The sequence below is a fragment of the Hevea brasiliensis genome, chromosome 11 (assembly GCF_030052815.1).
Source record: "Hevea brasiliensis isolate MT/VB/25A 57/8 chromosome 11, ASM3005281v1, whole genome shotgun sequence".
Taxonomy (NCBI): Eukaryota; Viridiplantae; Streptophyta; class Magnoliopsida; order Malpighiales; family Euphorbiaceae; genus Hevea; species Hevea brasiliensis.
Window position 1 is genome coordinate 2,370,610 of NC_079503.1, and position 27,340 is coordinate 2,397,949.

General features: G+C 42.7%; 1 protein-coding gene across 2 annotated transcripts; it reads right to left on the minus strand.

The window, feature by feature from the left end:
- Window positions 1-16: 16 nt before the first annotated feature.
- On the minus strand, window positions 17-25,606 carry LOC110637323 (3-ketoacyl-CoA synthase 11). 2 transcript variants are annotated; one of them, XM_058129651.1, is made up of 3 exons: window positions 25,401-25,606; window positions 24,080-25,173; window positions 17-898 (listed from the first exon to the last, which is right to left on the minus strand). In XM_058129651.1, the coding sequence occupies exons 2-3, from the start codon at window positions 24,985-24,987 to the stop codon at window positions 271-273; spliced, it is 1,536 nt and encodes a 511-aa protein (XP_057985634.1). In that variant the 5' UTR covers window positions 24,988-25,173; window positions 25,401-25,606; the 3' UTR covers window positions 17-270. The 2 variants fall into 2 exon arrangements, with proteins under 2 accessions (XP_057985634.1, XP_057985635.1); XM_058129652.1 differs by lacking the exon at window positions 25,401-25,606 and having other exon boundaries at window positions 24,080-25,354.
- Window positions 25,607-27,340: the final 1,734 nt, after the last annotated feature.

Here is a 27,340-nt window from a genome sequence, read left to right on the forward strand (position 1 = left end):
GACAACAACTTCATCATAAAGAAAAAAAAATGTATTGCACAGTGATCACATTCTTGCTAAAATGGGGACAATGCCACCTAAATCCCGTAGTTACTACCTCATTCTAGTTCACTCATAGCTTAAAAAGGAACACCAATATAGTTAACAATCCCTAAATAAATCTGCAGCAAAAGCAGACACTAAAAAGATTCATCACTAAAAGAAAGAATTTTGCTTTCATCACCAGAAGCTCCTGCCCTGCAAAGAAATGAGAAACCACTGCTACCACTTTTATATGGCTGAAAACTTGGGAACATCCACTGGGAAATGGTGTATCTCATCCATCCATGGATTCTTCTCCTTAGCTGGGCTTATGGTCCGCAGAGCTTTCCAGACTGCACTGTTACATTTGAATCCAGATCCAAAAGCTATCTGCCACATTCTGTCCCCCCTCTTCATCCTTCCTTTGGCTTCTGTATAAGCCAATTCGTACCAAAGAGAGCTGCTTGAAGTATTACCAAATCGATATAGTGTCATTCTTGAGGGTTCCATATGCCAATCGGAAAGCTGAAGGTTTTTCTCCAGTTCATCCAGCACAGCTCTTCCACCAGCATGGATACAAAAATGCTCAAACGCCAGTTTGAAATCTGGAATGTATGGCTTAATCTTCATCTTGAGAAGTTTCTTCCCCACCAATGTGGTAAAGAAGAGCAGCTGTTCGGACATTGGCAAAACAAGAGGGCCCAAGGTAGTGATATTAGTCTTTAAAGCATCCCCAGCTACTCCCATCAAATCCTTAGACAAAGAAACTCCAATGCGCCCAGTAAAATCCTCTCTTTGAGTAACACAAGAGAAGCACTTATCATCAGCACCCTTGTGCGTCCTAACTGTATGAACCAGTCTGTACTTGGAACGCCACCTGTCGCAACGGGATTTTGCGGTCGCCCGGACGATCACTCACCGAAGTGGGAAAAGTGAGGAGTCGCCACCTTAGTTTTGAGGGAAACTAAAGAAAACCATTTAGGGAGTTAAATTAAAAATGAAACCACTTCAAAACAGAGATTCTAGGTTCGGGGTCCATTAACGGGTGGGGAAGGTGTTAGGCACCCCACCTCATCCCTTAACAAGGGTAAGTAGATTTAATTTTGTGTCCTTTATAAATTAGTTAGAAGGGCTATAGTGGGAATGTTAATCCTTTTGGTAAAAGGAATGTTTGATTTTTCACTAATTAGGATTACCCAGATACATAAGTAAATGAGACAGCCTTAGTGAGTTGGCGTTACGAATTGTTATGGGTTTTGGGATTATCTTGCATACGGGTTGAAATTTGGTGTGAGAATAGGATAAGAACTCTCCTCCTATCTCTTTTTAATATTTATTAAAATTTGAATAGAGACCGGATAAGAACTCTCCTCCTATCTCTACTTGATTATTTATTAAAATTCTAATTGGAGGTCGGGTGAGGGTCCTCCTCCGATCTCTTTTAGGTATTTATTAAAATTTCGAGATGGGAACCGGATAAGAATTCTCCTCCGATCCCTATTTAATAAAATTTTGAGTTGAGACCGGATAAGAACTCTCCTCCGATCTCTTTTAAATGTTTATTAGAATTTGAGTTAAGACCGGATAAGAACTCTCCTCCGATCTCTTTTAAATTAGAAAGGTGCACGAAAGGTATTTTTCCGATCTCCGAATTTTGGTGCCCTAAGAACCTAGAGATAAGGATCCGAAGTTTAAAGAGGTTGGGGATAGGACTTATCAATATCCTTCGGCTAGACGGGAAAATGAGACTGATTTACCGACCTCTCATGTATTTATTTTACCAATATTTATTTATGACCAATCTACTCGCTTCTTTTACTTCCATTTTATGGCATCTTTGCGAATCGTTTGCGTCACCTAATAGTTTGACTATCTTCCTTATGTATTATTCAGATTTTCCCTTTAAGAGAGATCTTTAGGTTGCGATTACCTCGTCTTACGACCATTTACACTCTACTAGGAACCAGAAAAGCTTGTATTCAGAAATGACGAAGATTAATAAAAGGCACACTAATCACTAAAGAGATGACCTGAGAATAACATTTCTGGGTCTCTTTGCACGAGATGAACTTGGAGAAAAATCACATACTAAAAAAGGAAAGAGAGACTACGAAAGAAATGAACGCAAACACTTAATAAAACAGCGACGTGAGCTCTTACCTGGGAGGAGCTGAATCTGTAGGAATAATTATGGGGTGGCCACTAGAAACAAGACCGCGGACTGATTAGCCTGAGAGTTGATGTTCACCGTGAACTGGAGGGAGCTTAGCTATGATGTGATTAGGTCAAGATAACAACTGAGTGGGATTTGAGCTCCAACAGAAGGGATGAAAATAGAGATGATAAAGAGTTGAAAGTGAAGGCGTGATCAGGTGATGAACAAGCTGGAAATGTAGAGTTCCAGTGTTCAAAATCCTTTTTCAAGAAACACTTCAGAAAACTAGTTTCAAAAGTCTTTCCAATCAATACTTCAAAGTAGCAGAATAACAAACTGAATGAAATTTTCAGAGTTCTTCCGCTATAATAACAGCCTTTCTTTTTTTCGTCCGTCCTTTTTCCCCCTTTGAACAGTTTTTCATGCAGGTATTTATAGGAATCGGGTGCTCCCCATGAAGGGTCAGGATTCATTTTGAGGGAGATGGAGGGTCAGGATTTTGAAGTACATGATCGGATGTTCAGGAATTAAAGAGAATCAAAACGAATGGCTGAGATCGCTTCTCAAAATATTTGTCCTTTTCCTCTTTTAATCCGACGGTCTTGAATCCTTTGTCCGGAACGATCTGGGGGCTGAGAGTGAAAGACGCTGGTATTGTCGTCTTCTCTCTTGATCCAAGGGTTCCGGATTCATCCTTACAAGTGAGATCAACGGTGGGGATTGGGATGTACAGGACTGTCATGACATACCCTGGCACCTGTCAGCATTGCGGGCGATTCTTAGGCGTGCGGTGGAGATCTCGTCTGCCACGCTTTAACTACCTCGGCTCTGATTACGGCGGCGGTTATCGGAATTTGTCTTATTCTTTTTGTCTTCCGATCCTCCCCTAGCTCCCATTCCGATCTCTCATGCGATCTCCTATCTCCGATCTCTTTTATCCCTTGATCGACCGATTCGGTCCAAGCATTAATTACATCTCGATTTTGAGCGTCCGCCGTTTCCTTCGACATTAAATGCCCATTTTCCCCTATATATACCCCTGTTGATAGTGGCATTTCCTTCATTCGTTTTTTCTCTCTTTCTCCTTGTTTCTTGGTTCTAGCCGTTCAGGAAAGTTCGCTACAATCGTGGTTTTGATCCTCTTCCGATGGAATTCCCTTTTCCTCGACGGAAAATTTACGATCCGGTGATTGGATGGTCCTAATTGGCGATGGTGAGAGAATCGAATTTGACCGATCCGTATTGCGGGCTTGGTTGTACCGATCTCGAGTTGCTCAATCGAGTTCATTCGGCTTCTCATCACATTGAGTGTTCCGACAATGACGGTCGATCCACATTGGGTGTTCCGACGGATGAAGCATCCGGTCGGCAATATCCTTGGGATCGATTATAAACCGATCTTTGGAAACACAGGAGTATCCTTGGCATTAGTTATAAACTGATCCATGGATCTCCTGGGAGTATCCTTGGGATCAGTTATAAACTGGTCCTTAGATCAGCCTCTTCAGATAGGATTTTTCATCGGTCTCTAGAGATCACAGAAATGATGTAATTTTCAATGTAATCGGATCTAGAGATCGGCCACATGATGTAGCTAGACCTTTATTTTAATCCGATCCCTAGAGATCGCCCAAATGATGTAATCCGATCTTTTTGCAAATAAAGACTTTATTTTGCAGTTATCATCTTATTATTTTTTTGCATTGATTATTTTCCGATCTCTAAGGTGGTTATCCGATCTGGTTCTTTACTTGAATGACACTTGACTGATCCTTTATTCAAAATATTTAACTTGTTATGCCGATCTCCGATTGACCGATCTCTGAACATTCGGATATTTGAGAAAAGTGTCAGAACAGCCGTCGAGTCTCACCAATCGATGCGCCGCCTAGAACCTCGCGAGCATTAAATGCTCGGACTAGTATAAATAGGGGAGGGTTAGCCAGTTGTTTTCTCATTTCATTTTCAGTCTCCTGCTCATAGCTTCGAAGTTCTCTCATTTTCTCGGTTTCTCAGACACCGATTAGACTCTGTAAGGACTTTGATCTTCTTTTTGTTTAAGTTCTTTGTTTCTTTTGAAAATGAGCGGTGCGAAGGTCGAGAGCGAGCCCTCCTTCCATTGAGTTCTCTTGGTCATCGTCGATGAGGAAGAGGCGGCCGCCAAGCACGCAACCCGAACCTCTTAGGGTCCCTGCTCCAGTCGTATGGTCGTACCATTAAGGCGTCTGCGCCCGCCGGTAGGAGAATCTCCCTATAGACGAGCTACGATCGGTTCTTCGAGAATCCGATCTTGATTCGTTTAGCCAAGAATATAACATTCGCCCGACTTGCGAGCTAATCAAGTGCCATGACGACCTTCGTGTCAATCACTTCTTTGAAGAGAACGACATGGTTATGGTGTACGAGGAACAATTAAAGGCGCCGGTTCCCCACGGATGACTTCTACAAGGAGGTCTTAAAATTTCATCGAGCATCCATTGTTCAAATTCACCCCAACTCGTGGCGGATCTTGGTAGCTTTCCGAGGTCTATGCCGAGCTAAGGGAATCGGACCTACGGCTAAAGTGTTCGCCAAGTGCCTGCGGCTAACTCACCGAAAGGACGATGACCATGGTTCTTTCAGCGGCCTAGTTGCGGGCTCTTTTCCGATCGCCTCGTCCCTTAAGAACTGGAAGAATCGTTTCTTCATTGTGAGGAGCAAAGATCCGAGCCGCTTTGAGGATTTCCCAGCACTGGTGGTACCGGGGACCCTTGCTTCCAACCATATTACCACGAGCGAAGAGGAAAGTTTGATAGTGATGGATCTCAAGAGTGAGGCTGCCACTAAAAAGTATTCTTGTTTGGATTCGGTGGCCGAGCCGCACCATTGGATCGTTGCTCACCAGGCCAAGACCGCGAACTTCCGCTCTCTAACCTCGGCATCGGTATTTTCTATATCTCAATTCTCACGACCTTAGTGATCTCACTAACCTTTTCTTTGTGCGGTATGGCGGGTGGTGAAGGTCATAGGAAGCGGAAGAAGGAAAGAGAGATCTTCCTAGGAAAGTAAAGGAGATGAAGCGTTGTAACGACTCCAAACACAGTCGCGAGCTTGGGGAGATACAAAGAGATCCTCCCCAACCTTCGGTCCTCGACCACCGAAGCTACCCGATCTCCTCCTAGATCGGAAGAGCGTCTCAATTCTTGCAGTTGTCCCAAGCGCGGAAAGGGGACCTATTCAAGCTTCAGGAGGACCTCCTCTCGGGCGCCAGATCTTGTCGACTCCTTGAAGGATAACCGAATCATAAGGAGAACCCGGTTTTGCTAAAGTCCCGGGTCTACCATCTTCTTTCAGAGGATCGGACAGCTATCCTGCGAGTGGCCTTGATGACATATTGACTCGGACCATGAGCTTAAACGTGGAGTGTCCGTGAACCGCACCATGATCCGAAAGGATTCACGCTGGGTAAGGAGATCGGGAAGAAGAACCAGAAGTGGATTCCCTCCGATCCGAACTCTCATCGGCTCGGGATTATATATCTCAGTCGAGGGCGGGCAAAGCTCCATGAAGACCGGTTGGCGAATGCAACCGTATTTCGGATGAGAGGGACCGCGCTCTTAAGGAAGTCCAGGCGCTCCACGCCAATGCATCCTCTCAGGTCGCTCAACTTATAGAGGAACTCGAGGCGAAGGATAAGGAGCATAAGGAGAGGGATGAGGAGATGGTGAAGCGCATAGCTGAGGCCTAAGTGAAGGCTCACAAGGATCTCTTGGCCGCACTCCAGGAGCGTTACCCGTAAGAAGACTTTTCTTGGTTTGACGACCTGGCACTCGGGGGCGATGGTGAAGATAGTGAGGATGTAGCCGAGGGTGAGAGTGAGATAGGGAGTTATCCAAATTTATATCAGGATGTGGGTGATCCCACAGCAGAATAACTTTGTACTAATTATGACATGAAATGAAATGCCTTTTGTTCAATGAATGATTGTGATCTGAAAATTTTAAACCATTATTTGTCCAGTATTTGATTGTATGAGCACAAAGAAACAAAAACTAAATGTGATTATTAATCTAAGTATGAGAGATCGGAAAGCACTCAACATGAGATCGGTAGGGAAGAAATCTTTGACAGAACTTGACCAGAAAATTTAACTCGAACACTTAAGATCGGAATCGAACCAAAACTTTAGCTCTTAAACTTTTCGGAAAGGAGGTCGGCAATAAAGCGGTAGGAAAAGATCTAGTGCTAGTTCACTTCATTTATCAACAGAGATCGGGAATATTCTTGATGGTCCTAAATCCAATCAACGGGTTTGAAGGATCGGTAAATGATTTGAGAGATCGGTGAGTTTCAAGGGATGCGTAGGACTTATCATTGATTCACGTCTTTGCGAGGAGAGGTCGGAAATGTGACCGCCTACCAAAGAGGATCGGAAACGTGATTAGCTACTCAGGAAACTTAGCACCGGATCGGTTTCAAAGTATTTTGGGATCGCCAAAATATGGTGTCGACAATTTGCCCCTCTTTACGTAATTTCTATTAAAGGAAAAATTTCCGTATAGGAATTATGTAAAGATTCCGACTCATATTTTGGACGATTAGGTATTTGAAATTAGGGAACTAAAGCACACCTAAGTTAATGACCTAGAAAATTAAAATCAACTTAGATCTATAAACCAGAGGTTGATAACAGAAATTTAAATTGCATGAAATTAAAATCAACTTAGATCAAGGAACCAGAGGTTGATAACAGAAATTTAAATTGCATGAAATTAAAATCAACTTAGATCAAGGAACCAGAGGTTGATGGTGGAATTGCAGAAAATAAAATCAACTTGGATCAAGGATCCATAGATTGATGGTGGAATTGCAGAAAATAAAATCAACTTGGATCGGGGATCCGTAGATTGATGGTGGAATTGCAGGAAAATAAAATCAACTTGGATCAAGGATCCATAGATTGATTGTTGAATTGCAGTAAAATAAAATCAACTTTTATAATGTATAAATAGATTGATGGTGGAATTGCAGGAAAATAAAATCAACTTGGATCAAGGATCCGGAGGTTGATGGTGGAATTGCAGAAAATAAAATCAACTTGGATCAAGGATCCGGAGATTGATGGTGGAATTGCAGAAAATAAAATCAACTTGGATCAAGGATCCGAGATTGATGGTGGAATTGCGGGAAAATAAAATCAACTTGGATCAAGGATCCGTAGATTGATGGTGGAATTGCGAGAAAATAAAATCAACTTGGATCAAGGATCCAGATTGATGGTGGAATTGCAGAAAATAAAATCAACTTGGATCAAGGATCCATAGATTGATGGTGGAAATTTAAATTGCGGAAATTAAAATCAACTTACAAAACAAGTCCGACTTTGGCATATGAAGTTATTCCTGAAGAGTGTACTCAACAAGATAACGAAGGCGTACGATTAATGTAGGAGGAGTTGCAAGACCTGACCTAATATCTCATTCTTTCTGATGCACCTTGTCATTCACGAATATCTTCTTATACTAAGGAAATCGCAGTTGCTTGTTTTCACTTTCTCATCGTCCATTCGGCTAGAAGCGCCCTTTCGGGTTTTCGCCTCTAGTTTTTTTTTTTTTTTTTTTTATTTTTTTTTTAAGGCCGTCATTCCCTGCAAATCTCATAGCAAAGTACGTGAGGTTATCAATTCTCGAATTCAAATCTTATGGCAAAAATTTAACTAATTAATAGCACATTAAACAAAGAGAAAGGGCAGTATTAAAAGCGGGCAGGCAGAAAAATAAGAGCGGAAGGAATAAAGTATAACTTTATTATGGTCTTGAAAAAACGAAGATAAACTTTCAAAGGGAAAGGCCATAGGGATAGATCTCACATATTCCTTATGGTTAATTTTGAAGTCTTTTAACTGCCATTATTTCGAGTTCTCTGAAGCTGCATGTCGTAACGGTCTCTTTTCTATCCGTGGTTTCATGCCCCCTTCCTTATTCCTCCACTTCGGTTCTTGGGACGCCCTTTTGGGTTTTCACCCCAAGTTTTTTTTTTTTTTTTTTTTTTTTTTTTTTTTTTTTTAAGACGCCCTTTCGGGTTTTCATCCTTTCACCTTTTCATGCATAGTATCTCTTGACTGGTGTCGGCATTCACGTGTCTCGGAATTCTTCACCGTCCATGTGAGTCAAGATCAAGGCTCCTCCGAACGCCTTTTAATCACATAAGGACCCTCGTAGGTTGGTGACCATTTGCCCGGGGATCGTTTTGGTTTGGCGATGCTTTCTTGAACTAAGTCCCGTGTTGAAATTCCGTGGCGCGCGTTTTATCAAATGCCCTGGCCAGTCTTCTCTGGTATAATTGTCCGTGACATGCTGCTGTTAACCTTTTCTCATCCAAAGAAATTCAATCGATCCAACCTTGGGGATCCATTCGACTCATCGATCCACGATTCCTTCAAAATTCTTAGGGACGGATTTCAACCTCAATAGGCAATACTGACTTCCATCCCGTAGACCGGTGAGTATGGTGTTGCCCTGGCCGAGGTTCTTACTAAGTCCGGTATGCGTGGAGCGTAGGGAAGCATATCATGCCAATCCCTATATGTATTTGTCATTTTCCTGATTATTCTCTTGAGGTTTTGTTCGCGGCTTCAACCGCTCCATTCATCCTGGGACGGTATGGGGAGGAATTGAGAAGTCTGATTCTGTATAGATCACACAGCTTCAGAATCTTCTGACCGTTCGTGTTCTTGGCGTTATCGCGACAATTTCATTCGAGACCATGCCGCGGATGATATTGTTTCTGAAGAATTTGAGAAACGTGTTCTGCGTGATGTGAGCATAGGATGTCGCCTCGACCCACTTGGAGAAATAGTCGATGGCTACAAGGATGAATCTGTGCCCATTGGATGCCTTGGGATTGATGGGACCAATCACATCTATGCCCCACTTTGCAAAAGGCCACGGTGAGACGAGATTGAACAGCTTGTGAGGTGGCACATTTATCGGATCTGCGTAAATCTGACACTTGTGGCACTTCCGGAAATACTCGATGCAATCCTTTTCCATTGTGGTCCAAAAATACCCACGTCGCATGATTTGCTTCGTCATCATGTGACCATTGGCGTGAGTGGCACAATTTCCCTCATGCGTCTCAAAGAGGATTCTCTTAGCTTCTTTTGCATCTACGCATCTCAGTAATTCGCCGTTGGCGCTCCTCTTGTATAGGGTCTCTCCACTGGGAAAGTACCCTAATGCTAATCTCCGAATCATCTTCTTTTCATTCTTGCTTGCCCCTGAAGGGAATTCTCCGGTTCTACAGTAGACCAGGATGTCATGATACCAAGGCTTTCTGTCGGGCTCTTCTTCAATCATGAGACAATAGGCTGGCTCATCCCTTACCTTAATCTTGAACGTGCAAACGTCTGTCCTTCTTCGATTTGAGCCATAACGGCGAGTAGCTAAGGCATCGCAAATTGATTCTGTCTCTACTCGGATGAGTGAAAGAGATTTCTTGAATTCCTTGATCATCTCCGAGTAAGTGCTTCGATAGGGGATTAGCTTGGGATCCTTGGTTTGCCATTCTCCCTTAACGATAAATTATCGAGAGGAGTCTCCATACACCTCCAACTTTCGATTTTCATCTTTATAGCGGCATGTAGACCCATCACACAAGCTTCATATTCATGACATTGTTGGTGCAGTCAAATCCCAACTTAGCGGCTATTGGGAAGTGCTTTCCTTCCGGGATACTAGTATGCGGCTCGATTCCGTTCCGGATAAATTGACCGCTCCGTCAAAATACATTTCCCATACATTGGTGGTTCCCCTTCTTGCATCTACTTCATTAATATGCTCATCGGGAACTCAAAATTGAGCTTCATAATCCGATAGGGTTTTTACGCTAGGAGGTCGAGAATCACGCTACCTTTCACCGCTTCCGGTCATGTAGACTATATCATATTGGGAGAGTATAACCCGCCACTTGGCTATTCTTCCAGCACGAAGGGGCTCTCAAATACATATCGATAGGGTCCATCACGGAGATGAGCCATGTTTTGTGATTTAACATGTAGTGCTTAAGGCGATTTCTTTGTCTGTGCCAACGCCGACAAGTCTTTTCTAAGGAAGAGTACCTTGACTCACAATCATTGAACTTCTTGCTCGGGTAATAAATGGCCCTCTCTTTTGGCGGTATCATCATCTTTGTCCCAAAACACATCCCATGGAATTCTGTTGGTGCCATGTACAGGATCGAGGCCTACCGCCAGTGGGACCAATCTTGGTGGGTTTGTGATATCGCTTGATTTTCTCAAAAGCCTCTTGACAAATCAATCCCATTGAGTAGAGTTGTTTTTCCGAGTAATGTCGAAAATAGGCTCGACTTTGGCGGTGAGATTAGAAATAAACCTCGAAATGTAGTTCACTTTCCCAGCTACGCACCTCCCTTTCTCGCTTTTGGGGCGGCATTTCTTGAATAGCTCGAACCTTATGCGGATCTACTTCTATCCCTTTCTCGCTACTATGAATCCCAACAGCTTTTCCGATCTAGCTCGAATATGCACTTAGCAGGTTCACTTCAACTGGTATTTCTGAGTCTTTCAAACACCCTCCTTATCACTGAACGTGGCTCTCCTCTCCCCGGGATTTGATGATCATATCATCCACATACACCTCCACTTCTCTCTGCATCAGATCCTGGAATAATGTGACCATTGCGCGCTGGTAAGTAGCCCCGGCATTCTTCAACCCGAAGGGCATGACCCGATAGCAGAATACCCCCCATTGGGTGATAAAAGCAGTTTTATCCTTGTCTTCCTCGTCCATTGGGATCTGATTGTACCCTGATGCCCCATCAATACACGAACATCTGCCCAAACCCGCGGCATTGTCAACTAACACATCAATGTGGGGAGAGAAATCGTCTTTCAAACTAGCTTTATTAAGATCCTGTAGTCAACACACACCCTGACTCTCCCGTCTTTCTTCATCACTGGGACGACGTTAGCCACCCATTGGGGATATTTGACCACTTCTAAGAACCCGGCGTCATACTGTTTCTTGACTTCATCCCGAACCTTGAGCAGTGTATCGGGATTCATTCTCCTCGCCGCTTCACGGATCGTTCCTAATTAAAGGAATCTTGTGCGTCACTATATGAGGGTACAAACCGACCATGTCATCATAGCTCCAAGAGAACACGTCGAGATATTCCTGCTGCACCGATCATATCTCCCAACTCCTCACTCTCCACTATCTTAAGTTCCCTTTTTACTTCTTCCGTGCCTAAGTTTATTGTGCACGCGTTTGCCTTCACAAGGCACGAGGAGGGTTCATCTTTTCATTGCTTTCTTACAGAAGGTCTTCCTCGAATTACTTGAAGTAATGGCGATTATGGGGATTTCAAAATTAACGGAGGAATTTATGAGTTTATTGGATTATTAGGTGTTAATTGATGAATTGTCCTGAAGGAATAAAGAATAGAACATGTTATAAGGATGGAAAGAAAAAAGAGTATTGAATTAAAAATGCGCTATTAATTCATTAATATTAATGCCATAAGAAAAGGTCCATTTACAGTATTACACTTGTCACCATGGACAAAGTGATCAAGTGTAGATAACCAGAGGTACTTTACTCGAGATTGAGTACAGGGATATCCTCCGTTGTCCAGTTGTCAAGCTCCTGCTCTTCAGCCATTGGCGAAATTAGGGCCTCATACAAGGAATCCAGTTGGATGACATCTATGGATGGATCATCAGGTGATTCTTCTGTACTTGCCGGATGTTGAATGACCGGTTTAGTGAAGATTTCCGTGATTCTCGGGACTACTTTCACCTTTCCTATCTTCTGGTCAAATCTCTGATCCCGAAGCATTTTTCTCATCCAGAATCGCCCATCCACGAGGGCATCCTCCTCATATCCCAAACCACAACGGCCTATCTTCTGAATGGCCGGTATAGGCTTGACAATCCCTTGTAATGTGGCGCCTAGGCCTTTACCCTCTTCATACCTTCTTGACATTACTTTGGCCACCATAGCCATGGCCCCCTCCTTCCCAGGATCTTGCAATTCAAGGGCCTGGAAAGAACTTTCCAATGACTCCTCGGCTGCTTCCACATAAGGGAGTGATTGCGGCTTGGTGACTAGTATGGCCTCTTCGCCCTTCACCGTGATGATTTTGCCGTCCTTAATGTATTTGATCTTCTGGTGCAAAGTAGAAGGAACAGCATTCGCAGAATGGATCCAAGGCCTCCCTAACGAGATGGTGTAAGTGGCTCAATGTTCATCACTTGAAACGTGATATTGAAAGTACATGCACCGACCGATTGGCAAGTCAACGTCCCCGGCACTCTCTCCTTGTTCCGTCAAAGCTCTCACCACCATAGTACTCGACGTATGTCCGATTGGTCAACCGCAATCTAGCCAAGGTAGCGCTAGGCAATACATTGAGGGTCGATCCGTTATCGATGAGGACCTTGGCCACTATACTGACCTTTACATTTTACCGTTATATGCAGAGCTTTATTATGCCCTAAGCCTGCAGGGTCTACCTCCTCTTCAGAAAAGGCTACAGATCTGGATTCCTGGATTTGTCCCACTAACTTCTCAAACTGCCCCGGAGTAATGTCAGGGTTGAAAAAGGCCTGATCCAGGATTCTCTGCAACGCTTTTCGGTGCACTTCCGAACTCAAAATCGTGATAATGAAATCCGAGCGGGTGTCTTTCTCAACTGTTCCACCACGTCATACTCGCTCTGCTTCATTATTTGGAGCAACAGTTCTTCATCTTCTCTATGCTCAACAGGCTCTGCTTCCCCTGCTTTCTCAACCTCCTCTTCCGTGTTTCTCGATGACTCTCCCATCTTTACTTTCCCTTTTCTCTTTTCTCTTTCCTCGTTCCCGTAACACCTCCCACTTCGGGTTATAAACTTGACTTCTTGCTCGGTGGAGAGGGTTTTATTGCAATAATAGGTGAGGACTTGTTTGGGGAGCGATGTTCTTTGGCGAGTCCAGATAAGTCATCCTGAAGTGCTCGTGAGGAGCGAAACATGGCTTTGGTAGTGCCGGAGGTGAGGCGAGGCTAGGAGCGGATGTGCTGCTTGACGCTCCCTGAGTAAAAACTTGGAAATTATAGTTCCAAGGGACAGCATGAGTGTTGGTGATGGGGAGCTGTGGCGGAGTCTGAATAACTGTTACTGGTGGTGAGGCTACTGGGGGTGAGAAGGTGATTAGGCTTGGAGGTAGAAGCGGTTTGGTGAATCTTGTGGTGTTCACTTCCCCTTCCGTTTTGACCTCTTCGACATCTCCACCCCTTAAATGACAATAAGTTCGGACCTCTTGCAGAACCCCTCACAATCTCGCACTCATGATGTTTGCCCCTCCATGGTAAGGAACCCCCGTATTCTCCTCTAATCCCGGTGCCTGGGGGGAAAGATAACCTTCCCTCATTGCTATAGCAAAAATCTCCTCAAAGTATGGAACCAGCTCATCCACTTCAGGTGTTGATCCCTTTCCCTTAGATTCGATCATATTTACACCACTACCCGCATTATGGTTGGGCAGTGGATTTGAGGTGACATTGGGGAGGGAACCATTCCCCTCAATTTTCAACCACCCGTTCCGGATTAGAGCGTGCACTCTCCCTCTGAGTGCCCCGCAGTTGTCAGTTGAATGCCCTTGTGCTCCTCCATGATACTCACAACGGGCTGTGGCATCATACCACCTGGGATATGGCGGCTGGATTGGGTCTAAAGGGACTGCGATTTGGTTTATCACAAGGTATCGGTATATTTCACTGAGAGGGAGGGGAAGGGGTGGATCAGGATTTCTTGGAGGTCTCGGGTTATTTTGTGGTGGTCGTGGTTGAGTTGGTGGAGGAGGTGGTCTTGGTTGGAAATTTGTGGGTGGGGCGTATTGTGGGCGTGTTTGTGGATAATTAGGGAAAGGAGGTGGAATGTTGGCGATGGTTTGGCCATGAGAGGGGGAATATGGCCGGTAGTTATTTTGGGGAAATTGGGGGTAATTATTCTGACGGGTGATAGAGTGTACATCACCCTCCTTTTTCTTGCCAAAATTGGCAGTTTTCTTTACAGGGTTCTCAGCCAACTCCTGTAGCCTTCCTATTCTCAGATTGGCTTCGATTCTCTCACCGCTTGGATGATATCTGAGAAGCTGTTGGAGGTATTCCGATCATCAAGTTGAAGTAGGAGCCTTCAACGTTTCGATGAATAGGAGCAAAGTTCATTGTCGGTCCTTTGGAGGATATACTTACTGCAGCCTTCTCCCTCCATCGTTAGGCGTCGCTTGAAACTTTCCGGTCTTTCTGTACTGTGTTACGGAGGTCCCTCCTTCTGGGTGCAGCATCACAATTGAATTTATATTGCTTCAGAAAAGTATCGGCTAAATCCTTCCAGGAGTGTAGCTTGCTCCTGTCCAATTGTATGCACCATCTCAGAGCTGCTCCGGAGAGGCTCTCGTGAAAGAAGTGAATGAGAAGTCTATCGTCTTCCGTTAAAGCGGACATTTTGGCAATGTAGGTTGCGGTGGATCTGAGGATCCGAGTTTCCGGTGTACTTGTGAAATCCGAACCTTGAATTTGGGTGGTACCACCACCTCTGGCACCAATCTCAGTGATGACACATCGACTGTACCATACATGTTCGGCCCCTCTATTGCCCTCGATCTTTCTTCTAGAGGCGAGATAGTTTCTCGTTATCTCTCGCCCTATGTTCTCCTTCCATGTGTGATATGCTCCTCCAACCGGAGCCGAGGGTGGAGTAAATCTGGATGGATCGGGATTGTAGGGTGTGGCTCGGCATTTGAGACAAGTAGGGTAATAGGAGAAAGGTGGGTCATTATTCATGCTCACCGGATTGACAGTGACTGTCGGGTCCGGAATGGGAGACTGAAAGGTAAAAGAGGTTGAAGCTTGATGAGGATCATTTGTTGTAGGAGGCGGAGGAGGTAATGGTGGGTTAGGTTCTGAAGTAGGTTTGTTCTGAGACATTTCCTTCATTAGTCTCATGATTTCAGAAAGCTGATCTTTCAATTCGGAGACACCGCCTGTAGGTTCTCATACTTGCTCCTGATTTTCCATTATCTTTCTTGTTCGAGATCTTGTTAAGTACACTCGCTTGGGTTGAACTGTGTGCTTGGTCAGACTTGCCTTGTTTGAATCAATATTGATTTCCTGGGAGGAGTAAAAAAAAGAAAATCTGAAATAAAATTTGGATTTTTGCAGAGAAACTAAAAAGTCTGATGCAGACGAAGGATCTGATGGCATTTGAGAGCCAAGTTGAAATCTGTAAAAAGGATAATTGCCTCAGCTTTATCATGGCATCGTTCGATAGTCTGACCGTGAATGACGAGATTGAGTGCGCATTTATGATACTTGTCCATACAACGCATTTCAATTTTTCACATAACCCTAGCGAGGAAGTTCCTACGGGAGTCATACTATTCATTCACAAATTTTGCTAAACAATGGTCCAAAAATCACTTCATTAACTGAATAATTTGTACATCGTATCTTTTACATCGGCCTAAGCTCTGGGAGGTTCTTTATAATGAGATGACATTTTCTGAGATACTCATATAACCTTCCTTCTTGCCTGGCAGGATCGAATGCTTTGATGGCTTACTATGATTATGGTAATAATTCTTGTTTTCCTTGTGCTATTGTCCTCTCCAGCTTGTCTACATTCTCTTTCAGTTCTTGATAGAGGCGACTTGTTTTTCTTTTCTTTTCTTTCTTTAGCACACTCTTTCAAGATATCGTTGATGAGGAGTGCTGTTCTTTTAATTCAAGCTTCTTCTTCTTGTTTTCCTGTTTATACTCTTCAACGAGCACCTCTTGGTACTTCATCCTTTCTGAAGCTTACTATTACGCCCTTTCATTTCTTTGACCTCGGCTTGAGAGAGTTTCTTTCTTTTCCCATGTACCTCTTGCTCTTGAACCCTATCCTTTGCCCTTGCCTCTTCCTTGAGCTTTCTTACCCTTCTCTTAAGTTTCTGCTGTTGGTCCTCCAATTGCTTTATTTGTTCCTGCAATTGTGAGTTCTCGGTATTTGCCTTTTGTAGCGAGTCAACCAGGCGATTATCAGCTTCCTCTAATAAGGCGTCTTGGCGAGGGTTGTCGTCCTTGAATTCTACAGTAGAGTGTTCTCGGTCCCTGTCAGTCCTCCATTTAAGATAATCGTCCGAGGCACTTGGGCCTTTGGGTGATTTCTCTATCAGAGCGATGCTTTCCCAAGACTTGCGAGCCATTTTCAACCCTTCTTCTTCCTTGAGTTCATGGTAGAAGTGTCCTTGGTGGTATTCTTCAATGTTGATCACAGATTGTGTTGAGCCAAACTGCCTTGTTACCAGCGTTGGAGTGTAATTTGTATACCCGGTTATTCCAATTAGGGACACCGATCAATACCTCTGTACCAATCAAGACAGGTTGGCTTGACGTCCACGACTTCCTCCAACGATAATCATGGCTATTGAAACTCGTAATCCGTTCCATGCCATGTTTTTCATTCTTGGGCTTATCACTAACCGGATCATCTTCTCAATGGGAGGTGGTCAAGGTACCAAGTCAATCCTTTTGTCTCCTCGGGACACATGTGGTGATAGTCAGGTATAATAGCGAGAGCAACACTTAATGGACCCTTTCCCTGTTGTGCAGTAAGTTAGGGTTAACAAGGTTTCAGCAAGGATTGCCGGTATCGGGTTGATCCCCTGCCTTTCTACTGTCCAAAATACCTCTACTGCACTGCTAGTGATGATCCCCAATGGCCCCGGGAACAGGATCAGACCATAGATTCCCAAGGCGAGTGCTACGGAAGCTTGATCCCATCGTTTCTCTTGGAGGCGATGATCTAACCGCTTCTCAAGGTACGTCCAATACCATCCATACGTGTTCCCTTTGATTTCTCTGGACTTTACTTCTTCCGGGGAAAACCCAACATGTGTGCCAACCGCTTTCAGTGCATCTATGCTCGAGGTGTAAGTAGATCCGGTTCTGCAAGGAGTATGGGATCCCTAGCAATGCCTGATATTCTTCCATAGTGGGGACCGTGTCAATATCATTGAAAGAGAATACTCCGTACTTAGGATTCCAAACCGACAACATGGCTTTTAATGCCGGGATTTGGACCTTGACTTGCATTAAGGTTGCAATCCTTCCGTACTTTTCTTCAAACTGTACCTTGACCTGATCGGGAAGCGACCTCCATCTACTAGACAGACCCTCGAGGTTGTTCATTTTGACCTCTATTTCATCCAAATCCAGTGAAGGTAGCGAGCTAGCAGGCGCCTTGAAAGCATCATTTTGGGAGAATGCAGGAACATGAGCCGATTCAGACCAAAGTTTAGCATTCTGAACCTTTTCTGCCGACTGACTCGAGGATGCCATGATAAAAATGATGCCTATCCTTTTACAGACCCTCGGTTTGGTGATGCCTGCGGGAAGATTCGTTAGTAAGACAAATTAGGGTAATTTTGAATCATACTGTTTAGAGAGTGACACGTACACATTTATCAAAGTAGGAAAATGTGTAAGTGTTTCAGTAGAATTCAAGATTACCCTCACAAAATGAACGAAAAGAAATCGAAAGAGTAAGGTAAGAGTAAACATGTCCCTTTTGTCCTATAATAGGAGACTCGATCTGAGTAAGCGCTACCTATGGATGGTTCTATCTTATGAGGCGATTTACTACGACTTTCGGCTATTGTGACGGTTTAGCTCAGATCTAATTTTTCTAATAGCCACAGTTCCCAAATTGCCCCTCATCAGAACAAGAGAGCCCCATTCTACCCCCATGATATTGTCGGAAAATTCCACGAGTATCACAATGGATAGAACGAGTTTCAATTTGAGCAGAGCCTTCACGGATACTAACGGGTAAAACCCACTGCACTGCTACATGACCCCCTCCTACTTTCCTAAAAGGGTAAGAAAGCCCGGGTTAGGACTATAGTGTGTGAGGACATTGTGTAAGTGTTCGGTGTGTGAAGGGACACTTTTACCTCTTCCCAATTCAGGGGGATTTTATTTTTCCATTTTCCTTTTTTCCTTTTTCTTTGAAATGAAGAAACCTTTGTAGGAGATAGAACAGGCAAAACAAAATAGTTAGCAATAATAATTAGCATATAAGACATTGCCGAGTGAGCCCTCTAACTATAATTTGATCGGACAAAAATTAAGCCTACTTTTGGACCTCTAGATCGGGTTAGGATACATTTCCCAGTGGAGTCGCTAAGTCGTCATAACGGGATTTTGCGGTCGCCTGACGATCACTCACCAAGTGGGAAAAGTGAGGAGTCGCCACCTTAGTTTTGAGGAAACTAAAGAAAACCATTTAGGAGTTAAATTAAAAATGAAACCACTTCAAAACAGAGATTCTAGGTTGGGGTCCATTAACTGTGGGGAAGGTGTTAGGCACCCCACCTCATCCCTTAACAAGGGTAAGTAGATTTAATTTTGTGTCCTTTATAAATTAGTTAGAAGGGCTATAGTGGGAATGTTAATCCTTTTGGTAAAAGGAATGTTTGATTTTTCACTAATTAGGATTACCCGGATACATAAGTAAATGAGACAAACTTAGTGAGTTGGCGTTACGAATTGTTCAGGTTTTGGGATTATCTTGCATACGGGTTGAAATTTGGTGTGAGAATAGGATAAGAACTCTCCTCCTATCTCTTTTTAATATTTATTAAAATTTGAATAGAGACCTGATAAGAACTCTCCTCCGATCTCTCTTTGGATTATTTATTAAAATTCTAATTGGAGGTCGGGTGAGGTCCTCCTCCGATCTCTTTTAGGTATTTATTAAAATTTCGAGATGGGAACAGGATAAGAATTCTCCTCCGATCCTATTTAATAAAATTTTGAGTTGAGACCTGATAAGAACTCTCCTCCGATCTCTTTTAAATTTTTATTAGAATTTTAGTTAAGACAGGATAAGAACTATCATACGATCTCTTTTAAATTATAAAGGTGCAGAAAGGTATTTTTCCGATCTCCGAATTTTGGTGCCCTAAGAACCTAGAGATAAGGATCCGAAGTTTAAAGAGGTTGGGGATAGGACTTATCAATATCCTTCGGCTAGACAGGGAAAATGAGACTGATTTACCGACCTCTCATGTATTTATTTTACCAATATTTATTTATGACCAATCTACTCGCTTCTTTTACTTCCATTTTATGGCATCTTTGCCGAATCTGCGTTTCGTCGACCCTAATAGTTTGACTATCTTCCTTATGTATTATTGATTTTCCCTTTAAGAGAGATCTTTAGGTTGCGATTACCTCGTCTTACGACCATTTACACTCTACTAGGAACCGAGAAAAGCTTGTATTGAAATGACGAAGATTAATAAAGGCACACTAATCACTAAAGAGATGACACGAGAATAACATTTACGGTCTCTTTGCACGAGATGAACTTGGAGAAAAATCACATACGTAAAAGGACAGAGAGACTACGAAAGAAATGAACGCAAACACTTAATAAAAGCATGACGTGAGCTCTTACAGGAGGAGCTGAATCAGAGGAATAATTATGGGGTGGCCACTAGAAACAAGACCGCGGTGATTAGCTTTGAGAGTTGATGTTCACCGTGAACGGAGGGAGCTTAGCTATGATGTGATTAGGTCAAGATAACAACCGAGTGGGATTTGAGCTCCAACGAGGGATGAAAATAGAGATGATAAAGAGTTGAAAGTGAAGGCGTGATCGTGTGATGAACAAGTGGAAATGTAGAGTTCCAGTGTTCAAAATCCTTTCAAGAAACACTTGAAAACTAGTTTCAAAAGTCTTTCCAATCAATACTTCAAAGTAGCAGAATAACAAATGAATGAAATTTTGAGTTCTTCCGCTATAATATGACCTTTCTTTTTTTCGTCAGTCCTTTTTCCCCCTTTGAACGCTTTTTCATGCAGTATTTATAGGAATCCGTGCTCCCCATGAAGGGTCGATTCATTTTGAGGAGATGGAGGGTCGGGATTTTGAAGTACATGATCGGATGTTCGAGAATTAAAGAGAATCAAAACGAATGGTGAGATCGCTTCTCAAAATATTTGTCCTTTTCCTCTTTTAATCCGACGGTCTTGAATCCTTTGTCCGAACGATCCGGGTGAGAGTGAAAGACGCCGTATTGTCGTCTTCTCTCTTGATCCAAGTGTTCCGGAATCATCCTTACAACTGACAACAACGGTGGGGATTGGGAAGTACATGACAGTCATGACATACCACGCACTGTCGGAGATTGCGGGCGATTCTTAGGCGTGCGGTGGAGATCTCGTCGCCACGCTTTAACTACCTCGGCTCGATTCGGCGGCGGTTATCGGAATTTGTCTTATTCTTTTTGTCTTCCGATCCCTCCCTAGCTCCCATTCCGATCTCTCATGCGATCTCCTATCTCCGATCTCTTTTATCCCTTGATCGATGCGGATTCGGTCCAAGCATTAATTACATCTCGATTTTCAAGCGTCCGCCGTTTCATCGGCATTAAATGCCCATTTTCCCTATATATACCCCTTGATAGTGGCATTTCCTTCATTCGATTTTCTCTCTTTCTCCTTGTTTCTTGGTTCTAGCTTCGGGAAAGTTCCGCTACAATCGTGGTTTTGATCCTCTTAGATGGAATTCCCTTTTCCTCGACGGAAAATTTACGATCCGGTGATTGGATGGTCCTAATTGGCGATGGTGAGAGAATCGAATTTGACCGATCCGTATTGCGGGCTTGTACCGATCTCGAAGTTGCTCAACCGAGTTCATTCGGCTTCTCATCACATTGAGTGTTCCGAAATGATTCGATCCACATTGGGTGTTCGACACGGATGAAGCATCCGTCGGCAATATCCTTGGGATCGATTATAAAGCGATCTTTGGAACACCTGGAGTATCCTTGGCATTAGTTATAAATCGATCCATGGATCTCGGGAGTATCCTTGGGATCGATTATAAACCGGTCCTTAGATCACCTCTTCAGATAGGATTTTCATCGGTCTCTAGAGATCACGAAATGATGTAATTTTCAATGTAATCGGATCTCTAGAGATCGGCCACATGATGTAGCTAGACCTTTATTTTAATCCGATCCTAGAGATCGCCCAAATGATGTAATCCGATCTTTTTGCAAATAAAGACTTTATTTTGCTTATCATCTTATTATTTTTGCATTGATTATTTTCCGATCTCTAAGGTGGTTATCCGATCCGTTCTTTACTTGAATGACACTTGGTGATCCTTTATTCAAAATATTTAACTTGTTATGCCGATCTCCGATTGACCGATCTCTCGAACATTCGGATATTTGAGAAAAGTGTCGTAATGGCCGAGTCTCACCAATCGATGCGCCGCTTAGAACCTCGCGAGCATTAAATGCTCTGACTAGTATAAATAGGGAGGGTTAGCGCTTGTTTTCTCATTTCATTTTCGTCTCCCGCTCATAGCTTCAAGTTCTCTCATTTTCTCCGACACCGATTAGACTCTGTAAGGACTTTGATCTTCTTTTTTGTTTAAGTTCTTTGTTTCTTTTGAAAATGAGCGTGCCGAAGGTCGAGAGCGCGAGCCCTCCTTCCATTGAGTTCTCTTGGTCATCGTCTCGATGAGGAAGAGGCGCCGCCAAGCACGCAACCCGAACCTCTTAGGGTCCTCGCTTCCAGTCGTATGTCGTACCATTAAGGCGTCGCGCTTCTTCGTAGGGAGAATCTCCTATAGACGAGCTACGATCGGTTCTTCGAGAATCCGATCTTCTTGCTTAGCCAAGAATATAACATTCGCCCGACTTGTACGAGCTAATCAAGTGCCATGACGACCTTCGTGTCAATCACTTCTTTGAAGAGAACGACATGGTTATGGTGTACGAGGAACAATTAAAGGCCGCCTTTCGTTCCCTCGGATGACTTCTACAAGGAGGTCTTAAAATTTCATCGAGCATCCATTGTTCAAATTCACCCCAACTCGTGGCGGATCTTGGTAGCTTTCCGAGGTCTATGCCGAGCTAAGGGAATCGACTCACGGCTAAAGTGTTCGCCAAGTCGCACCTGGCTAACTCACCGAAAGGACGATGACCATCGGTTCTTTCAGCGGCCTAGTTGCGCTCTTTCCGATCCGCCTCGCCCCTTAAGAACCGGAAGAATCGTTTCTTCATTGTGAGGAGCAAAGATCCGAGCCGCTTGAGGATTTCCCACTGGTGGTACGGGGACCCTTGCTTCCAACCATATTACCCTGAGCGAAGAGGAAAGTTTGATAGTGATGGATCTCAAGAGTGAGGTCCACTAAAAAGTATTCTTGTTTGGATTCGGGATCGCCGAGCCGCACCATTGGACTGTTTCAATGCTCACCTGCCAAGACCGCGAACTTCCGCTCTCTAACCTCAGACGGTATTTTCTATATCTCAATTCTCACGACCTTAGTGATCTCACTAACCTTTTCTTTGTGCGGTATGGCGGGTGGTGAAGGTCATAGGAAGCGGAAGAAGGAAAGAGAGATCTTCCTAAAGTAAAGGAGATGAAGCGTTGTAACGACTCCAAACACCAGTCGCGAGCTTGGGGAGATACAAAGAGATCCTCCCAACCTTCGGTCCTCGACCACTGGCTACCCGATCTCCTCCTAGATCTAAGAGCACCTCGATTCTTGCAGCTTGTCCCAAGCGCGGAAAGGGGACCTATTCAAGCTTCGGGAGGACCTCCTCTCGGCGCCAGACATCGATCGACTCCTTGAAGGATAACCGAATCATAAGGAGAACCCCGTTTTGCTAAAGTCCCGGGTCTACCATCTTCTTTCAGAGGATCGACAAAGCTATCCTGCAGTGGCCTTGATGACATATTGACTCGGACCATGAGCTTAAACGTGGAGTGTCCGTGAACTGCACCATGATCCGAAAGGATTCACCGGGTAAGGAGATCGGGAAGAAGAACCGTGAAGTGGATTCTCCGATCCAGAACTCTCATCGGCTCGGGATTATATATCTCGTGTCGAGGGATCGCAAAGCTCCATGAAGACCGGTTGGCGAACAGAACCGTATTTCGGATGAGAGGGACCGCGCTCTTAAGGAAGTCCAGGCGCTCCACGCCAATGCATCCTCTCAGGTCGCTCAACTTATAGAGGAACTCGAGGCGAAGGATAAGGAGCTTAAGGAGAGGGATGAGGAGATGGTGACGGGAATAGCTGAGGCCTATGTGAAGGCTCACAAGGATCTCTTGGCCGCACTCCAGGAGCGTTACCCAGAAGAAGACTTTTCTTGGATGGACGACCTGGCACCCGGGGGCGATGGTGAAGATAGTGAGGATGAAGCCGAGGGTGAGAGGGAGAGAGGAGTGATCCAACAGATCAGCCGGGGTGATCCTCACCAATAACTTTGTACAAATTATGACATGAAATGAAATGCCTTTTGTTCAATGAATGATTGTGATCGGAAAATTTTAAACCATTATTTGTCCGAGTATTTGATTGTATGAGCACAAAGAAACAAAAACTAAATGTGATTATTAATCTAAGTATGAGAGATCGGAAAGCACTCAACATGAGATCTAGGGAAGAAATGCCGAATGTAACTTGAAAGAAAATTTAACTAGAACACTTAAGATCCGAATAGAAACAAAACTTTATAGCTTAAACTTTCTGAAAGGAGGTCGGCAATAAAACAGGTAGGAAAACATCTAGTTCTAGTTCACTTCATTTATCAACAGAGATCGGGAATATTCTTGGCAGTCCTAAATCCGAACGGGTTTGAAGGATCGGTAAATGATTTGAGAGATCGGCTGAGTTTCAAGGGATGCGTAGGACTTATCATTGATTCACGTCTTTGCGAGGAGAGGTCGGAAATGTGACCGCCTACCAAAGAGGGATCGGAAACGTGATTAGCTACTCCGAGGAAACTTAGCACCGGGGATCGGTTTCAAAGTATTTTGGGGATCGGCCAAAATATGGTGTCGACACCACCCCTCGGACCTTTTATTGGAAAGCATAATGGCAGCCCCTCCCATTCTAAACAAGCAATTCGAAAGAAGCATTGACCTGTCATTCCCAAAGTACCAATTCAAAGTAATATTTTCCATGCTAATGACCAATGCATAAGAATTAGGATGTACTTGAAGAAGATCTTTAGCCAGATCAATTGATATCAAACCAGCACTGCAACCCATGCCCCCCAGATTATAGCTAATAATATTCCCTCGGAGTTTATAATGATTAATGATCATAGCAGATAAAGAGGGAGTTGGATTAAACAAGCTACAATTCACAATCAAGATCCCAATATCTTTCGGTTTCAAAGATGTTTTCTCAAATAGTTGATCGACTGCACCAAACATCACGGCCTCAGCCTCTTTCCTCGCCTCTGCCATACATGGATTTGGAGGAACTCTGAGTACAGCCTCAGGGAGATAAGTTGACTCTCCAAGCCCTGACCTTTCAAGAATTTTCCTTTGAAACTCAAGGCTTTGCTCAGCAAAAGAACCCGTTAACTGAGACCTTTCCATAAAAATCTGCCTGGTACATTTTCTCAAATCATCAGGCTTATAACAGGAGAAATCTACAAGGTAAACAGGGCGGGGACGAGTGAGGAAGTAAAGGGTCAACAAAAACACAAGTAGGGTTGAACACAGGATCACAGATATGAGATTGAATTTGAGATGATCCCAAAGGTCATGGAGATCTTGGACAGAGAATGTAGATAGCTGAGCAGCGACAATGACAACAAGAGGAGATAAAAATAGGTACATTCCATGGGTGATAAGGTAATGGTAGCCAAGCTTCACGTATTTAAGCTTCACAGATTGTTTAAAATCTGGGAGTTTTGGAGAGGACGATGGAGGGATCAAGGATGATTTGGGATTTGAATCAGACATTGATACTTTTTTTCCTTGACCAGAGACGTAGTGCTAGGTGTCTAGGATTGATGAGATTGTCTAGTACTTGCAATAAAAATTGGAATTTGGGTCTTTTAGGATTTTCAAGGTCTACCAGGAAAATGGCTTCACAAAAGATCTGTACTGAATCAAATAATACAACAGATTACAAGAACCTTAACATCCCTGCAAAAACCAGAGACCCATTTATCAAATTATGATAAGATTTCAACTACATTCTGAGAAAACAAAAGATTCTGAGATCTAATACGAACAGAGTATTAATGGACCTGTAAGATAATTCTAGTGGTAAAACAGGGTCAGAGGAATGTGAATATAAAAGAAAAGGAGCAAAGAAAAAAAAGAGAGCCGGCGGGGGGGCGCGCGGTGGGCGAAGGGGTTGAAGAGCTTACCTTGAATGAGAAATCTGAGCAGAAATGACCAATCTTCATGTCTGAGAAAAGAAAGAAGACGACAGAGGTTGAGAAAGTCCAGAGAGTTGGAAGTTTTGTAACGGACGACTGCTTTAGGTTGTCTTAACGCTTAAGCCTTTCACGTGTGAACCAACATCACACCATGTGCCGCGTAATGTAAACTTAATTGTTCTTGTATATTTAAATTTATTTTTTTTTAAATTAGCTATAGACAAATTATTTACCGAAAACAAATCGACCTTGATTTTTTTTTTTTAATCTCTTTGTTGCAATTTCTTCGCTCCATCTCAAATTTAAGTGATTAATCTTTTGGGGAACAAGGAGTTGGAAAGGAGTTGGAAAGGTCGTTGGATAAGGTGGCTAAACAAACAGCCAAGTACAAGCGTGGGTATGGCTGTGGCCGGCGGATGATTAACACCACCCCTCCATCAAAGCTTTTTACTTTCAAAAGCTAAGGACCACACGAAAAAAGCTTTTTTTAAAGTAAAGAATTGATTGAGTCGGTACTCTACATTAACACTAAGATAAGCTTGGCAAACTCTATGTTTTCATTTTTCATTTGTACTGTGAAAAATAATTTATATAAAAAAAATATTTTTTATAAAATAGAAAGTACTTTTTTAAAAATATTATTTACGAAAATATTTTTTGTTATTCGATTGTAATATTAAATTATATCATTTGAATTCATATTATAGGGTGTGACAAAATTTTTACACTAGTTGTCACCTATCGCAACCCTCTTCCTTTAACTGGACTTGGGACCAGCTAAGCACAAACTACTTAGACAGAATACATGTATCGCAAGTTCAGTAAAGACCAAACTGATGATAGAAAAGGAGTTAGTTTTGATGTAGTAATACTGTTCCAATGTAATCACTTTAAATATCTCGGCTCAGTCATTTAAGTAGATGGGAGATATGAGAAGGATGTTAGTCATAGAATTAAAACCGGATGGTTGAAGTGGAGCCATGCCATCGGAGTTTTATGTGATCGCAAGATTCCTAATAAGTTGAAAGGAAAATTTTACTCTACAGCCACACGACCGGCCATGTTATATGGTAGTGAGTGTTGGGCATGCGTCTAAGATAAAAGTAGTAGAGATGAGAATGCTAAGGTGGATGAGTGGCCATACAAGACTAGACAAAGTCCGTAATGAGAGTATTAGAGAAAATGTATGAGTGGTGCCAATCGAGGATAAGTTGAGAGAAGGGAGATTGAGGTGGTTTGGTCATGTGAAGTATAGACATACGGAGGCTCAAATTAGACAAGTATAGTATATTATGTTAGAAAATAGAAAGAAAAGAAAGGGTAGACCTAAACTGACTTGGAGGAGAATAGTACAACATGACCTAGAAGTATTACACATTTCTGAAAATTTAACCCAAAATCGTTTAAAGTAAAGAAAGCGAATCCATATAGCCGAGCCCAAATTTTTGGGATAAATGCTTAGTTGAGTTGAGTTGAGTTGATATTGTAATGTTAAATTAATGATATGTGTTTATTTTATATATGTTTAGAAAATGAAAAATGATTTCCTCTTTTGAAAAATGAAAGTCATTTTTTTGAAAAATACTTAGTTTTTCTAAGTGGGGAAATGCCAGAAAATGTGAAAAATATTTTTTAGGAAAATATTTTATGTGAAACAAATGAAGTCTTAATATAAAAAAATTTATTATTTAACTTTTATATTTTGAAAAATATATTATTTTGTTTTTATATTTTTTTATTAAATTATTTAGTCTTTTTATCAAATTTTCCATTAATAATACTAGTCAAGCTATTATTTACTCTTTTTATTTTAAGAAAACTAACTAGTTGATCATATATTTTAAAAAATACTACTATTTAATTCATATATTTTAGTAAAATTAATTATTTAATTTTTATATTTTAAAAACATAATATTTGAAAATATA

Excerpts from the sequence above, each read along its gene's own strand:
- LOC110637323 (XM_058129651.1), bottom strand. The coding sequence starts at position 24,987 with ATGTCTGATTCAAATCCCAAATCATCCTTGATCCCTCCATCGTCCTCT. Across the intron at positions 899-24,079 it reads TCCAATAAAAGGTCCGAGGG|GTGGCGTTCCAAGTACAGAC; the intron begins GTGGTGTCGACA and ends CCGTTGCGACAG.